Source organism: Lepidochelys kempii, chromosome 5, assembly GCF_965140285.1.
Source record: "Lepidochelys kempii isolate rLepKem1 chromosome 5, rLepKem1.hap1, whole genome shotgun sequence".
Taxonomy (NCBI): domain Eukaryota; kingdom Metazoa; phylum Chordata; order Testudines; family Cheloniidae; genus Lepidochelys; species Lepidochelys kempii.
The window spans coordinates 91,021,238-91,037,247 of NC_136384.1; the positions used below are offsets into that span (position 1 = coordinate 91,021,238).

A 16,010-nucleotide genomic window follows, 5' to 3' on the forward strand; every position below is an offset into this window, starting at 1 on the left:
GTAGCAATGTGTTGCTTCTTTTTAAACAACTCGCTGTTTATTTTTGATAGCATGCAAAATTGATATGCGTATTGTTAGTTTACTGTTAGGCTGGGTGCCCCTTCAACACAAAGTTATTCCATTGAAGGGTTATGTCACTTATCATCAGGTAGGGAAGAAAGCAGCAGTGTGGCACGTCGGTGGTTATTCTTTAACAAACCTGATAGGATTACTGTTGAATGCAAAGCATTCAGGTTTTGCAAAAATATTTATTCACAGGTGCACTGGTCTCTTGTACTGTAGACAACCAACCATGTTATGGTAGCTTGACAGCACAAAATTGGGATTTCCACACATTTCCATTATATGCCAAATAGTTTTAAGTGAATGGCTTTATCCCCTATACCGCCTTGGAAATCTCAGCTTTGAGTGTTTTAAATAAACTCAGAGATTTATATTTTGGAAGGTCGATTGTATTTTATTAGGCTAAGCCAATAAATATGAATATGTACAGTTCTATACAAAAAGAAAAGGAGTACCTGTGGCACCTTAGAGACTAACAAACATATTTGAGCATAAGCTTTCGTGAGCTACAGCTCACTTCATCGGATGCATTCAGTGGAAAATACAGTGGGGCGATTTATATACCTAGAGAACATGAAACAATGGGTGTTACCATACACACTGTAACGAGATTGATGGTAGCACCCATTGTTTCATGTTCTCTAGGTATATAAATCGCCCCACTGTATTTTCCACTGAATGCAGATGATGAAGTGAGCTGTAGCTCACGAAAGCTTATGCTCAAATACATTTGTTAGTCTCTAAGGTGCCACAAGTACTCCTTTTCTTTTTGCGAATACAGACTAACACGGCTGCTACTCTTGAGTTCTATACAAAAGTTTCCTGGCATGCCCTTTTACAAAGAAGATACTCTGCTTTCAAGTTTCATGCTTGGCTCTCTGTCTTGAGAAACATTACTCTTTTCTCCTCTGAACAAAGTATCATGTCCTAAGGCATGTGCTGTTATAACAGTATCTGGCTCCATTTAACAGCAGAAAAATATTTAGCAGATTCTTTTAAGAACATTTTCAGCATAGTTCTAAACACATTTAGATTACTAAAGCAAGGTGCTGAAGTATCGCTTCACAATTCCAATTGTAAAGGCTGACACAGCTAGGTCCAATAATAGCTGACATTTTATATAACTAAATGAAAAGCTCTCATTTTCAGCCCGTACGTAAAACAGATTAGCAAAAGTCGTTGTTAGTAACTACCTTTTACATTCATCTCCTGCATTTTTCAAATACATGCCTTACCAGAGGTTAGTTTCACTTTACAGAGTTATTGCACGATAATGCTGTATGAGAAAAGTGAATAGAAGACTCACCAACTCATCTATTTTGTCAAAGAAATAAACATTCCAACCATCAACTAAAATTTCAGGCTTCTTTGGCTCCTTGTAGATCTAAGAACAGAAAGTTAACTAGTTAGAGCATGGCTGTTCAGACTTGATGATTTTGATCCCTATTTTGGTCAAGAGTGCACCAAAAAATATCTAACTGGGACCAATTTATTTCTTGACATACGGTACCTCTTGGAGAGCAGGAATGACTGGTGGATTTCGCTGCTGAAGAAAATAAAGCACCATAAGAGTATACGCATAGGAGGACAGGCTACCTCGAGATGCATCTCCAATGTCACACATCTGGAAAGAGAAAAGCAAATTATAAAACTTTTTACTGTGCCTGTTATCACTTTCAGAGTGCCTGAAGTGTTACTCACCTTTGTAAAGACTTTCATTGTGTAACACAGATATTTTACTCTGGAATCAATGGCTGCATAAGAGGACAAGAGTCTTGTGTTATGCAGGGCCTGTAAATAAATAAGGAAGTCAAGTATGGGAAACGGCGTGAGGTGGAAAAAGTGGTAGTTAGCTAACGCCTCTGATCAGGGAGGCTTTGAAAGCAACCTATTTCCTTGAGAGGAGCACAGACCTACAATGATTCACAACCACTTGCACTTGAAAAGCTTGCATCTGTATGAGGGCTGTCGATTAATCGCAGTTAACTCACACGATTAACTAAAAAAAAAAAATGAATCGCGATTAATCGCACTGTTAAACAATAGAATACCAATTGAAGTGTATTAAACATTTTCAGATATATTGATTTCTATTCCAACACAGAATACAAAATGTACAGTGCTCACTTTAGATCATTAGTTTTGATTGAATTTGCATTGTAAATATGAGAAACAAAAGAACCAGTATTTTTCAATTCACCTCATACAAATACCCTAGTGCAATCTCCTTATCATGAAAAAAAATACAAATGTACATTTGTGTGTTACATAACTGCACTCAACAACAAAACAAGGTAAATCTTTAGAGCCTACAAGTCCACTCAGTCCTACTTCTTGTGCAGTCTATCGCTAAGACAAACAAGTTTGTTTACACTTACGGGATATACTCTGTCTGCTTCTTATTTGCAATGTCACTTGAAAGTGAGAACAGGCATTCACATGGCACTTTTATAGCTGGTGTTGCAAGGTATTTATGTGTCAGATATGCTAAACATTCATATGCCCCTTCATGCTTTGGCCACCATTTCAGAGGACCTGTTTCTATGCTGATGACGCTCGTTAAAAAAATAATACAGTAATTAAATTTGTAAGTGAACTCCTTGGAGGGAGAATTGTATGTCTCCTGTTCTGTTTTACCCGCATTCTGACATACATTTCATGTTAGAGCAGTCTTGGATGATGACCCAGGACACGTTCGTTTTAAGAACACTTTCACAGCAGATTTGCCAAAAGGCAAAGAAAGTACCAATGCGGGATTTCTAAAAATAGCGACAGCACTCGACCCCTGGTTTAAGAATCTGAAATGCTGTCCAAAATCTGAGAGGGACGATGCATGGAGTATGCTTTCAGAAGTCCTAAGAGAGCAACCCTCAGATGCAGAAACTACAGAACCTGAACCACCAAAAAAGAAAATCAACCTTCCGCTGGCGGCATCTGACTCGGATGATGAAAATGAACATGCGTCTATCCGCTCTGCCTTGGATTGTTATCGAGCAGAGCCCATCATCAGCATGGACGCATGTCCTCAGGAATGGTGGTTGAAGCACGAGCATGAATCTTTAGCGCACCTGGCACGTAAATATCTTGACACGCCGGCTACAACCGTGCCATGCGAACATCTGTTCTCACTTTCAGGTGACGTTGTAAACAAGAAGCAGGCACCATTATCTCCTGCAAATTGTAGCCAAACTTGTTTGTCTGAGCGATTGGCTGAAGTAGGACTGAGTGGACTTGTAGGCTCTAAAGTTTTACATTGTTTTATTTTTGAATGCAGTTATTTTCTTGTATATAATTCTACATTTCTAAGTTCAACTTTCATGATAAAGAGATTGGACTACAGTACTTGTGTTAGGTGAATTGAAAAATACTATTTCTTTTGTTTTTTACAGTGCAAATATTTGTAATCAAAAAGAAATAAAGTGAGCAGTGTACACTTTGTATTCTGTGTTGTAACTGAAATATATTTGAAAATGTAGAAAACATCCAAAAATATTTACATAAATGGTATTCTATTATTGTTTAACAGCACAATTAACCGTTTTAATCGCTTGACAGCCCTAATATGTATGAATATACATGTGTCTGTGTGTGTACAAATGTGTGAGCACATACACTTTCACCTATTTACAACTTAAACTGTTAAGTGCACTGAATTAGAAGGCACACGCTGCAGTTGTTTGGAGCTCAGCAAAACCACTTACCGAGTTCTGCACATTAAAACCTGTTTTATTCAGACAGGAAGCGTTCATCAGGAGAGCGCGGTTACCACCTGCTCTGGTGGGAGGAGCTTATCAAGATTCTTAACTTTCATCTGCTCACAAACAATATGCAGAAGCATCCAAAAGGCAATACCTCAGAAGAGTGAAGCATCAAGCTACTACTGTATTTCTAAGGCATGTGGCAGAGCATAAATTCTGGGGCAGTTCCTAAACCCACAAATGCAGTTCATCCCAGAAATGCAGGCACTACCAACTGACACATACAGACGCGTAACCTGACGAACAGGCTTTCACCACACCTAGCATTTAAAATAATCTCCCTCAGCTGATACAGAGACTTACTGTCTCAATGAATTTGCTTTTGAAGTCTAGAGTCACTGATTAAATAGGTTTTTTAAAACATTTGGCCACGTACTTGGGACATAAATTTTGCTTCCATGGAGAATGTAACAAGGCGAGCCGGGTTTGGGACCATTCTCAAAGTCCTGCTAACTGTAGCACCTGGGGCTTTTCATAATCCAGATAATCTACGGTTAAAACCCTCCAAGTTAAAAAGGCTTGTGTGGCCAGATTTGAATCTGGTAAAAGGAGGATTGTTTCCAGCTAATGTTTTCCACCTTTCACCAGCCTAATTCTCCAGAGCATAGCGTGCAATGGAAAGCGACTTATTTTGTTAGAGATGAGACAGCCCTGATACCGTGACAGTCCCCACACTTAACACATGCAGCGATGGTCTTCTCGCTGCCCAGGATGTTACGCCTTTCCCTCCAAGTCCTACAAAAGGATCAATGCACCCCAAAACACTGGTGTTTGCTATTATTAAGCTAACTAAATTTACTACTAGCGTACAATTTTAGCAGAAAACAGCTGCTCTGCCTCCTTTCACTTCACCCAGAAAGAGTCGAATGGAGGATTAGAACCTCAAAATCTAACTGGAATAGGTGATTTATAATCGTGATCTTACCAGTGTATTATATAAACTGATATCTACTTCAAGACTGCTTCTCACATGGAAGAACTTGACAATTGGCACTTTAGCAGTTGTTATTGGCAAGACATTTCTTAGACCTAGGAAGGAATATTAAGTTTGGCTTTCACTTTAATACAATGAATATTCATTATTCATAGCGTTTCTGGCATTAGTTTTCATTTAACATTAGCTGAAAACTAAATTGTTGTTTAAATAGCAAAATAGCATAAATACCTATCTGGTACAGAGTGAATGAAATCCTCATAAAAAGGCATTTACATGTGATTTTTACAGGAATATACTGTGACGCTAAACTGTAATGTCTAGTGTGTGCCAGCTTCAGCATTATTAATATTATTATTAATGTTACTTGTGAACAAACAAAAAAATGGATATGTAAATACAAACCTATAACCACTGTCCGAAGGGTCAAACGTGTAACTTAGGACTTGTTTTCACGTATGTTATTAACACAGTATCAGAGTCTAATTTAGGCCTGGTTCTATAAACCTTAGAACCCTTCAAATGGGCCTGGTCATGCAATGAAGGTCTACAAATGTTCACAATCTAAGTCCCCAATCCTGCTAACACTGAACTCTTCAGTGCATTAGTTATCTTAATGATATCTGTGTACTTATACCCCTGAACCTTCTGACTCCATAAATAGTATACAAATTCATGTACACAGAACTATCCACTCTTATTCTCTAGGAAGGTACCTGAATGTTTCTTAAGCACTCTGGCTAATTCTTCAATTATTCTTATGCAATCAAGTCCCTGAAAAAGGAGAGGAAAAAAGATTTCAGTGCACTGATAATGTTTTGTGCCCATCGCAAAATTCTAGAAAAGCTATATGTAAGCATTACTATTAGACCATGTCCTAGCCAAGCCATTTCAGTTCATGTGCCATTCATTGCCCGTCATTAGGCTCAAAGCCATATCATTAAAAAGACACCTAAATTGTACACTCAGCGGCATTCATACCAGACAGTTTCAAAATGTAGCGTATTTTCAAGTCAACACTAAACGATACCCTAATGTTCTTAAAAGAGTTCATGCATGCATAAACATGCATTTAAAGCATGTGCTAATTTATATAACCAAAAAGAAAAAGACTTGCTTCTTTCTCACCCCATCTTCGTTTTCTACCTTACCATGCATCAACACTGTGATGCTGAATCAATGTACCTCATACATTTCCCTGTCAAACAATATTAACATTTCACTGAAGAATCTACGAATAAGCTCAACGGTAAAGGAAGAAAATCTTAAACCGGATTAGCCGACACAGCAGCAAGACACTAGCCAATTTACGTTTTTTGGTAGAAGTTCTATTTCCTTTTTCAGCGACTGCGCAAGTCCTTTTTGCAAAAGGATGTCACGAGACAGTGGTCACAGCAACAACAGCTCTATCTATAAAATACCAGTACAAGTTATACAAAAGAGCTCTAAGTCTACCTCAGAAGTTTCCAGTCCATCAATTGTCATACAGATATCAAGGTCACTTTGTTTGAAGCCAAAGCCATTTTTTGATGAGCCAAACAAGTTCAACCTGGTTCCTGTAAAGGACACAACACTATAACCACATCTGATACACCATCAGTTCAGTTTTAATAGCTAGGGTCTGATTTGGCCAATGTTGAACACCATTTTTCGGTAATAATGGACTTTACAAGGAATAGTTATTAAATATAGGGCATATTTCTTCATTGTCTATGGACGATAATGCTGTACAGTTACTGGTCTAATTCAGTACCTTTTAGAGTAATAAATTAAAAGGCATTTGTGTCAAAACAATGACTAAACCGTACAGCAAAATTTTCATCATTTTTGGCATTAAGAAAAAAAGGATTCGCGAACAGGTGTTCTTTATAGCCAGAGTATGCACACAATTTTCATATTTCAATGTGATTTACAAGATGACAGTATCCCTGCAATAAGCTTTCGTGGGCTACAGCCCACCTCATCGGATGCACAGAATGGAACGTATAGTAAGACGACATATATGCATTCTATGCATCCGATGAAGTGGGCTGTAGCTCACAAAAGCTTGTGCTCAAATAAATTGGTTAGTCTCTAAGGTGCCACAAGTACTCCTGTACTTTTTGCGGATACAGACTAACATGGCTGCTACTCTGAAACCTATCCCTGCAATGTCTCTTTTCTGGCTTTTGTTAATTTTTTGAACAAATTTAGTAACCTGCAGGGGTTTACGGAGCAGGTGCAGTAGTGATAGATGATTTTCAGGCCCCTATGGCAGTCTGAATAGTAATGGGGATTTGGACTGGAAAAGAGAGCCTGGAAGTAATTAAATCAGTGATTAGCACAGCCCTCCACCTCTACCCTCCTCTGGTGACAAGCCACCAGTCTTCAGTGTACAATGAAAATTAAGATTAAATATAAAATTTAGGATAGGTATCAAAGTTAATATATTTACTGACTTTTCAGAGATTTCAAGGCCAGAAGAAAACACTGTGATAATTGAATGCGACTTCCTGTGTAACTATGATACTCACAGTGCCGGAATCCTTCAGAAATAATGAATTTAACTTCACCTCACCCCTTTGAGGCAGGGAAGAATCCCCATTTTACAAATTGGAATGAAGACACAGAGATTAAGAAATTTACCCAGGATCAAATAGGAGTCCGACACACCCAGGAACAAATTAAGTGGCAAACTAACTAGATTAGCAGCACGAGGATTTGACTAAATCCTTGAGGATCTGGATAAGCGATACAAGAACTCTCTTTGGGTTACGACAAGTCTTTACAGATGCAACAATCTTTGGCCAAAAATTCCACATGCAGCCTGCATACAAATTTGGCAAGACTATGAACTGAAGCCCAGGTGGTTACCGTATATATTTCCAGAAATAGAAACCGTAGCTCCAGTCTACGGAGCTTTGCTGAGAGCCAAGAGTTATGTCTCTGCTTTAGAATACTCCCAGAGTGATGGACAGGCAGTACATTTTTCTTTCTACACTGAGAATAAGGGCAGAAAAATAAAGCTAGTTCTTAGATGAACTGAAAAGGAAGGGGATACTTTTGGCCTGATCAAGGTTCCAAGGTGGGGTGCCAGGGGTTTCAGAATGTCTGTAGCAGTCTTACAAGAATGAATACAATGACTGGAACAGCGAACTTTGACTCACGAATTTGAGATGAAAATGCTAGTTATGAAAGTTTTGTTATAAAATTGTGATTACTGGTTACTTAAACAGCTATTGTTTGTGCCTGCTGATGTCATGATCTTTTCTCATCAACAGGATATAAAAAAAAATAGAAATGGACATGTTTTTGGAGCTTTTTGTTTGTTTGTTTTAAGAAAGAGCACAATCTCAAGGAGGCAGGGCATAATCATAGAATATCAGGGTTGGAAGGGACCTCAGGAGGTCATCTAGACCAACCCCCTGCTCAAAGCAGGACCAATCCCCACCTAAATCATCCCAGCCAGGGCTTTGTCAAGCCTGACCTTAAAAACTTCAAAGGAAGGAGATTCCGTTACCTAGGGAGGTGGTAGAATCTCCTTCCTTTGAAGTTTTTAAGGTCAGGCTTGACAAAGCCCTGGCTGGGATGATTTAGGTGGGGATTGGTCCTGCTTTGAGCAGGGGGTTGGTCTAGATGACCTCCTGAGGTCCCTTCCAACCCTGATATTCTATGATTATGCCCTGCCTCCTTGAGATTGTGCTCTTTCTTAAAACAAACAAACAAAAAGCTCCAAAAACATGTCCATTTCTATTTTTTTTTATAACGTATGAGGTGGAAACTTCAAGCTTTAACAGCGAGCTGAGATTATTGCAAGAGAAAATATTCCCAATTAATCTGAAGTCCTATAGCAGAGTCTTAAACAACTAAACAGAATATTTTAAGAAGAAGTTTAAATTAGCTAACGTTGTTCTTTACACTGGTACAATGAAATTGTTGAAAATGCTAAAAAAGTGAAACTTTAAAAAAAAACTAAATAGGAGTATGAAAAGAAGCTGCACAATTACCTGGAAACTCCTGTCTGATGAAGCTTTCCAGATTTTGCCGTATATGTTCACGAGCCTGATCCTCTATAATATTTGGAGCAAAATCCTCTTCAAAAAAAGCCAGAAACACACCCATTCAGGCAAAATATGTAAAAACATTGCCACCGTTAAGTGACAGGAAGGGGGAAAAAAGGAAATTGATGTGGGAGGGGGAGAGAGGGAAGAGTGGGTAGAAGCAGAGAAATACTAAGTCAAACAAAAAAATACATTAGGAAAACAGTCGTTTTGTCTAGTCAGAAGTGAAGGGTGCCAAGATCAAATGAATGCGGGGGGGGGGGGGGGCAGAGGGAGGAAGAATGGTTCAAAAAATCTGAAGTCAGCGTATCGTTCTTTCTAGAAATGGTCCTGCCTTTGTTCTTTCAAACAGCAATTTCTGGTAACGAGATACAAAATATCACACAAAGAACCGCACTGAAGAGAGTCAGACAACATTTTTGGAAAAAGGATGCCTCATATAGGCTCTGAAGTCTATGTGTAGATGCCTAAATTTCAGGAATATCCAATATCCAGCAGCTTTCATTGACTCCATGTTTAGTTCACGGAGTCATGAGATCAGCCTACGCACTTTGGATTTTTACTCTTTGGAGGTACAATTTAGACTTATGAATATAACAAGTATCAGGTGCAATTTAGCAATTAAACTAATGTCATTACCCTACAGAATCTCACCTGTTGTACTAAGTTGGCTACTTTCAAAACCCAGCTCCACTGATGCTGTTGACCTCAGAGAATTCCCTAAAGTACTATTAAAATCTAGCTGACTAATTCATATTTTCCATAAACATATTGAAAGAGTGCAGTATTGATGACTTACTGTAACACTGGATGCAAACTTGATCTAAAATATTTGAAAACTTGGGTGTCAATGCTGGCAAAGGGTCTAGCTCAATTTTTTTGAAGTCTTCTGGACAATCCCTCTTTAGGTGACCTTCTCGTCTGCACAAGCTACATACAACCATAGGAGACTGCGTGAATAGAAAGCAAGACATTTTTTAAGTCTACGGCCCTTTCATGAATCAGAACTATACTTAGTAATATTTCCTGGTGGTTAGATGTTAAAAGCTTACCTTGCCCTTTGTGAAAGCGGGTTTATTAAATTCATAAAAGAGCTCAGATTCCATAAATTGTCCTATTAGTATGTCCTCTTCACAAAGGCTTCCTTTCTCTATAAAATCCTCTTCATTCAAATCTACCCTTAGAGATTTATCTACATGTTTTCCCAGCTCTGTCTCTTCATATTTAACAGAGACGGACAATTCTTCCTCAGACAGTGCATCTTCATCCCCAGATGCAGTGTAAGTATTGTCCAGCTCATCATCTTGTCCAGTCACAATCCCACCACATTCTGTTTGGTTTAGGAGAAAACTCTGTTCTCCCTCCTCTTCCTCTCCTTCCTCATCCGAGTTATTTATTTCAGATAACGAAGGTGCACGTTTGTTCAGGGAATCATCCAGTTCATCAGTCCCCTCTGTGCTCTCCTCATCCATGTCAGCCTTATCGTCGAGTATTACATTGCACTCTAAACCAAACTCATCACTCTCTCTGACTACAGTGCTCTGAACACCTTCAGAGTCCGAAATACCGTATGTTTCAATATCATGCTCACTTGCTGGAATAGGGAGATCTCCATTTTCACTGTAGTCATCCAAGCCTTGATCAATAACTATCACATTTTTCTGCCATTTCTCATCTTGGTCATGTTCTTCCTCCTCCTCCTCCTCCTCCTCCTCATTTCCACTTTCTGTCTCTACACAGCTTGGTTTGAAGTTCTCATTATCACCAGAAATCATCTCTTCAATTACAAAGTCTGAATCTTCCTGAGCAATTCCCAAATGTCCTATATCATCTGCCAATTCTTCTTTGGCCACGCTTTCAGAGACAAACACCTTTGAAGGATCAACTGTACATGCCTGAGGCGTGTCTATACTTCTATCAATAATATTAATACAATCAGCTGCTACCACTTCCCCCATTTGGTCAGCTATGTTTTGCGTATCGGTGGCATCATGCTTTATGGCATCCTTTTCAGGTTCTAATCTTTGTGATGTCTCCTCATTGACGTTCAAAGGCTTTTGGGGGCTGGATTTTGTAGGTTTTTTGTGGGGCAAGGCAAAATATTTGTAAGTTGCCCTTAAGCAGTGAAGAATATATTCATATACTAGCTGACTGTTCAGAGTTCTTGCCACATTCCTCTTTACTGAGTAAGGGTCTGAAAGAAAAAGAAAGCCAGGAGCTAACTGAATACAAAAGTCTAACACTTCATTGATGGATATAAAGAAGCAGCAAAGACAGGTTTGATTAGTCCTGTTTTGTTTTACAACAAATTTTAGATATATTGTCAATTAATTTAATGATCTGTTTTAGGAACGCATTAGCAATAAAGAGAGCTCTAGACTTTGTGGAGGAAACTGTATATGTTTAAAACATTTTATAATATCACACAGAAACATATGCCTGAAATTGTTTTTCTAACATATCTGACAGCGTACTTGGTAAGTCAGAGGGCCGATAAGTCTTAATTGACAGACTTCAGGTACCTTCCACAGCCATGCGCTTTTTAGGCCAGTCCTTTGATTCACGAGACACTGGTTCTTTGAGTCGTATACTGATGACCAGATCAGCCAGATTAAACTCCAAGGCATAGAAGCGAAGCAGTTCTACCCAAAGCTGCCCAACTGGTGCTGAACACTGGTGTCCTGAATCAAACACTAAGGGAACCTGTTAATTAGAAACAAAACCCTCTTCAGTTTTTCAGTTTTAAGGTGGATGAAAAACCCTCTTTTATGGGGCAGAAAAATCATTCTGCCAGTCTTAAACTTGCTTTTCACTGACACACAGTCACGTCTGCGACGAGTGTGCAGGTCTCAACAATAAAAATTAATGCTCTACTCAAACAAGGCAAACTACAACATTATGAGAGTTAAACACACATTTTACAGCTACAGAAGAGGACAATTCAAAGAGATAGTTATCTTGATTTACACTAACACCTCAAACTCTTATAAATCAAATGTAATAACGGTTGGACAGTGACATGTATGATTATGGCTAATATGAATCATGATTGTGTATTTAAATAAAAATGTTCTTGTGCTATCATTAATACACTTCAAAGTGAGCATTTCAGAGCATAAAAACCTCAGTTAGGGTGAAAGATATAGCCTCATCAAATGCAAAACATTCTTCAGAAAGAATCACCCTGTATGGTCACTTAAATGTACAGACACAAAATGGGCACTTCAAGCAAGAAGGGGAAGCGACAGACAGAGCAAATTACACAGTTTAAAATCTCTGTGGATATTTATTCTGCCAACTCTGAAAGTTTGTCCTCTTTGGTTGGAGTTGTTTCTTAGGGCTAACCATCAATAATTTGGCATGAAGCAAAAGACGTGGATGCTGGGATTCAGTGCTAATCCAGTTTGGTATTGTGACAAATTATTGACACAGTCTTTTAGAGTACATTATGCTTTTCCTTAGATTCAGGCGGTCCTAGCTTTTACGGCTATACATTATCTTAATATACTTGTAAGAATTTAGTTTACGTGAATTTTATAATGGCTCTGATTTATAAACACAGCACAAATTATTTTTAAAAGGATTTCATATTTTTGCTATATAAAGATTGCTTAGTATTTTACCAAATAAGATCTTTTTAGACAAGATCATGGAGTATTTTACACTTAAAACATCATAAATGTTAGCCATTGTTGGATTAAGTTTATGTAACTTCTGTATTATAAAACACTCCCATGTGCGATTTGGACTGAATTTATACAGTTATGCTATTTCTAAAAAGAGCAATGCTATTAGATAAGAAAAATAGTAGTTTGAAATTAAGAGTTACTCAGTTGACATAGTCAAGTCTGAAAAAGGATTTTTGGAATTCTGTCAACTACAGTTGTCCCCTACTTTAAGAAATATTAACAACCCAGGACTGTGACCCTGGGACCTCTTGGTGCCAACTAGCTGAAGGCACAGGGGATCTGGTATCTACATACTGGTTCACTGAAGCGGTCTCTAATGAAAACCTGTGGCACACTGGTCAGCATAATCATTGTGAGATGTGTGTACCGATAATATGTAAGGAGTTACGTATACATAGACCTTAAGCACATAATTTTCAGTGCGAGTTAAGGCAGGTCACCAGAAGGGGATCAGCATACTCCTGCCAGGCAAGCGAGAAGAGATGCTTATCTCTGGCTGGCTGGTCAAGTGCATTATGTGTGGTCTACTTCACAAATGGAAGCCCACCTACTATCTGAGCACAAGGCTAATCAAGAGATCGTAAAAACCGACAAGAAAGGAGCACAGAGGAAAAAACAACGAATGGGAGGAGAGAAGGGGAATCCTGTTCACAAGTTAAGACAATGGATTTTTGTACGGTAACGGTAGAGAGACAAATTGCATCGTTCACCTAGGAGACAAGCTGACAGCATGCTTCTCTTATGAACAGAGGGTCACAACCAACCTTGCTGCTAAAAGCCGGGAGAAAGATTTTTTGGATGAGACAACCTTTATCAGACAGGAAAAAAGTGTTGTTCGTTAAGTTTAGGCCTTGGCTCTTTTCTCATAAACTTATACTTGTTTTCACTATAAACAAATCTAAGTGCCATGTGTTAAGCTGAGCTGTGGTCTAAGGAGTAACTGGGAAGCTGTGGTGAACTGCTCCTTTGGGAACAGTGGGTCTGGTAATTGTGTGAGTGTCCAGTGGTTTAGGGACTGGACACTGTAGGCGTGCTTGGAGGACTCGGGTGCTGGAGTGTGCCTATCACTAACCTGGAAAAAGAGAGAGTGGGGCCTGTGGAGGTCTGGAGGGGAAGTTTGTGTTGCCAGTAGCTGATGGAGTCAGAGAGTGATCCACAGTGGGCATAGAAAAGGCTTCCGCATAGCGAGGTGCCTTACAACCCTGGGTATCCCTGGCAAGCATCACCAATACCTTAAGACTTAGAATTACTTCCTGGTCTCCTACTACTTGTCACATTTGTCTTCAGATGTCGCATACGCAACAGAAAACCAGTCACTGAATTACAGAGACAAGGTGGGTGAGGTAATACATTTTTATCACCACCCACTTTGTCTCTCTAATATCCTGGGACTGACACGGCCACAACACTGCACACAGCCACTGAATTATGCAGGTTAGCTTCGCAATACATCAACAATTTTACTTCACTTAAAATAAAGACGGGTGGTCATTGCTGAGAGTAGCAGTAGCGATTTCTAGATTACTACTGAAGTAACTGAAATGGTTCAGACCTTGCCCCTTTTAGGAGAAGCTTCTTTTGGAGAATCAGCATCATCAACAGCAGGATTATACTCCCAGACCACGATATCGTTCTCAACATCTTTAAGGTTGAAGTTTACTAATTTGTTTAAGGAGAATCCTCCAATCTGGAGAGTGCAGAGGGAAAGAGGAAAAAACACCAGACACCTTTTTTATCTGAAGAATTTCAAACCAACATCCTCCATACTATTAATCATCCAGAAAAAAGTCAGTATTTTAAAGACGTACAAAAATCATCACACACTATACCCATAATAAAGACAGGCTTACTGAATTCTCATTCGATAGGGTTCTTCCTCCCCAGGTAATCGGCTTTCTGATTAAACGTCACCAATGCGCACTACAACTCCATTAGTCGATTTTCAAAATAAGAAATTACACGCAGTAGCCATCTAGTTATGATTTATATTGGTATCTTTACTTTGTTAGAGGTTCCGTCACGTGGCTTTAAATAAAATTTTATACATACATCGATTTGACTCGTTAACCAAGATCAAGAGCTGTATGTAAATAGCAAGTCTGTAAACAATTCTGAAATATGCTAATGAGAAAATAGATCAGTGTTTGAAGAAGTCTGTTATAGGCCTAGGATAAACGTTAAGTGCCTAAGTCCCACTCAAAAGTTAGAGTTGTTTTTGAAAAAAATTACACATAGGATACCACCTTAATTAATCCCCCTTGTGCCCAGGCATGATGATACAGTCTGTAACTACATAATTGCATATTATTTTTTCCATAGGACCCCCGCCACATCAGTGCGCAGTATGGACCTGCGGTATGGGTGAATCAAGACTGTGCAGCCAAGGAGATGGGGGCCACACACTGAACAATGAGAAAACAAAAGAGAGCGAATAACTGCTCATTAAGTGAGCACTGTCCATTCCGTGCACTGAATGAGGCTAGTATCCTGTGGAAAATAATATGTGATCACGTAATTAAAGACTGCGTCATAATGCTTGCGCGCAAGGGGGAGGAATTAAAATTGCTCAACCAAACTTAATTGTGGCATGTTCTTGTCACATATATTATGCACACAAAAACTATACTGATATTTTGCTGTTGGTGACTAAGTGTCTTACTCTCCTGCACAAGGGATAGGCAAGACACAAGCAAGTAATAATTTACAATTATAACAGAAAATATCACCCTCAGATTGATGAGACTTAAGTGGCACGTACCCACAATCCCAAATAAACAGGCAGAAATGGCTCTTTCCTCTGTTGTAGAAAGAAAATGACCATTAAAGCAAACACGTAAGAAGGCAAACCTCCTTCTTCAGGACGATCAGCACAACACAGCTGTAAAAAAAAAATTGAAACACGTTAATATTTTTCCGCATCAAGCTTTTTATTACAAATAGTCTTTTTGGTATCTATCATCATTCTCCTATTTGCAAAACCATCAATTTAAATACCGGAAGAGAGCGCGAAGATTTACATAACTCGTTTGTCCCCATGTTGTGGGATGTGTTTGGTTCCAAAGGACTTCACGGAGTTATTAAAATCACAGCCGGTGTTCTAGCAGAACAATACTGAAATCACTTTTCTTGTATGCATTCCATTCTGATAATCAGATCTGATAATCTTCCAGCCATACAAGCTACTGGTTGTACGCAACAGTTGGGATTTGCAGTGATGGTGAAGGGAAATTGCGTCAATGAGATCTCGGCATAATTCCCTTCAGCTCCTTTAACGAACTGCTCATTTTCAGTTTAAAGAGTTATGGTATGATAAATTCAGAATTGTGACTCTTATCTTTGTACTGTAATCTGCTCAAGCTATTTCAGAAATCAAGACTTGAGGTGGCATATGTGGTATGTATACCCAGAGTACTGACTAAGATTCACAAAGATGACTGGCTTATTTAGGACTTCAAACTTCACCATTTGAAAGCGACTTGCTACATGAAACAAACATACCCTGCCTTCCGTCAAACACATATCATAC

At 38.9% G+C, this 16,010-nt stretch overlaps 2 protein-coding genes across 5 annotated transcripts in view; one reads left to right on the top strand and one right to left on the bottom strand.

Annotated features, from left to right (window-relative positions):
- Window positions 1–15,507, top strand: part of LOC140911616 (terminal uridylyltransferase 7) — an 89,516-nt gene extending 74,009 nt beyond the window's left edge. The window contains exon 32 of the mRNA XM_078852871.1: window positions 14,804–15,507. The gene's annotated coding sequence lies outside the window, so the exon portion shown is untranslated. The remainder of the gene's footprint in view (window positions 1–14,803) is intronic.
- Window positions 1–16,010, bottom strand: part of LOC140911615 (terminal uridylyltransferase 7) — a 54,274-nt gene that overhangs the window by 20,568 nt on the left and 17,696 nt on the right. For all 4 annotated transcript variants that reach the window (XR_013635833.1, XM_073345009.2, XM_073345006.2 and 1 more), the window contains 12 exons: window positions 15,243–15,362; window positions 14,037–14,171; window positions 11,318–11,498; window positions 9,848–10,989; window positions 9,595–9,745; window positions 8,742–8,828; window positions 6,211–6,311; window positions 5,472–5,529; window positions 4,747–4,850; window positions 1,765–1,854; window positions 1,574–1,687; window positions 1,370–1,447 (listed from right to left, as the gene is read on the bottom strand). Coding sequence is in view for 3 of the 4 variants with exons in the window: in XM_073345009.2 (XP_073201110.2) it covers window positions 1,370–1,447; window positions 1,574–1,687; window positions 1,765–1,854; window positions 4,747–4,850; window positions 5,472–5,529; window positions 6,211–6,311; window positions 8,742–8,828; window positions 9,595–9,745; window positions 9,848–10,989; window positions 11,318–11,498; window positions 14,037–14,171; window positions 15,243–15,362 (2,361 nt within the window). In the remaining variant the exon portion in view is untranslated. The remainder of the gene's footprint in view (window positions 1–1,369; window positions 1,448–1,573; window positions 1,688–1,764; window positions 1,855–4,746; window positions 4,851–5,471; window positions 5,530–6,210; window positions 6,312–8,741; window positions 8,829–9,594; window positions 9,746–9,847; window positions 10,990–11,317; window positions 11,499–14,036; window positions 14,172–15,242; window positions 15,363–16,010) is intronic.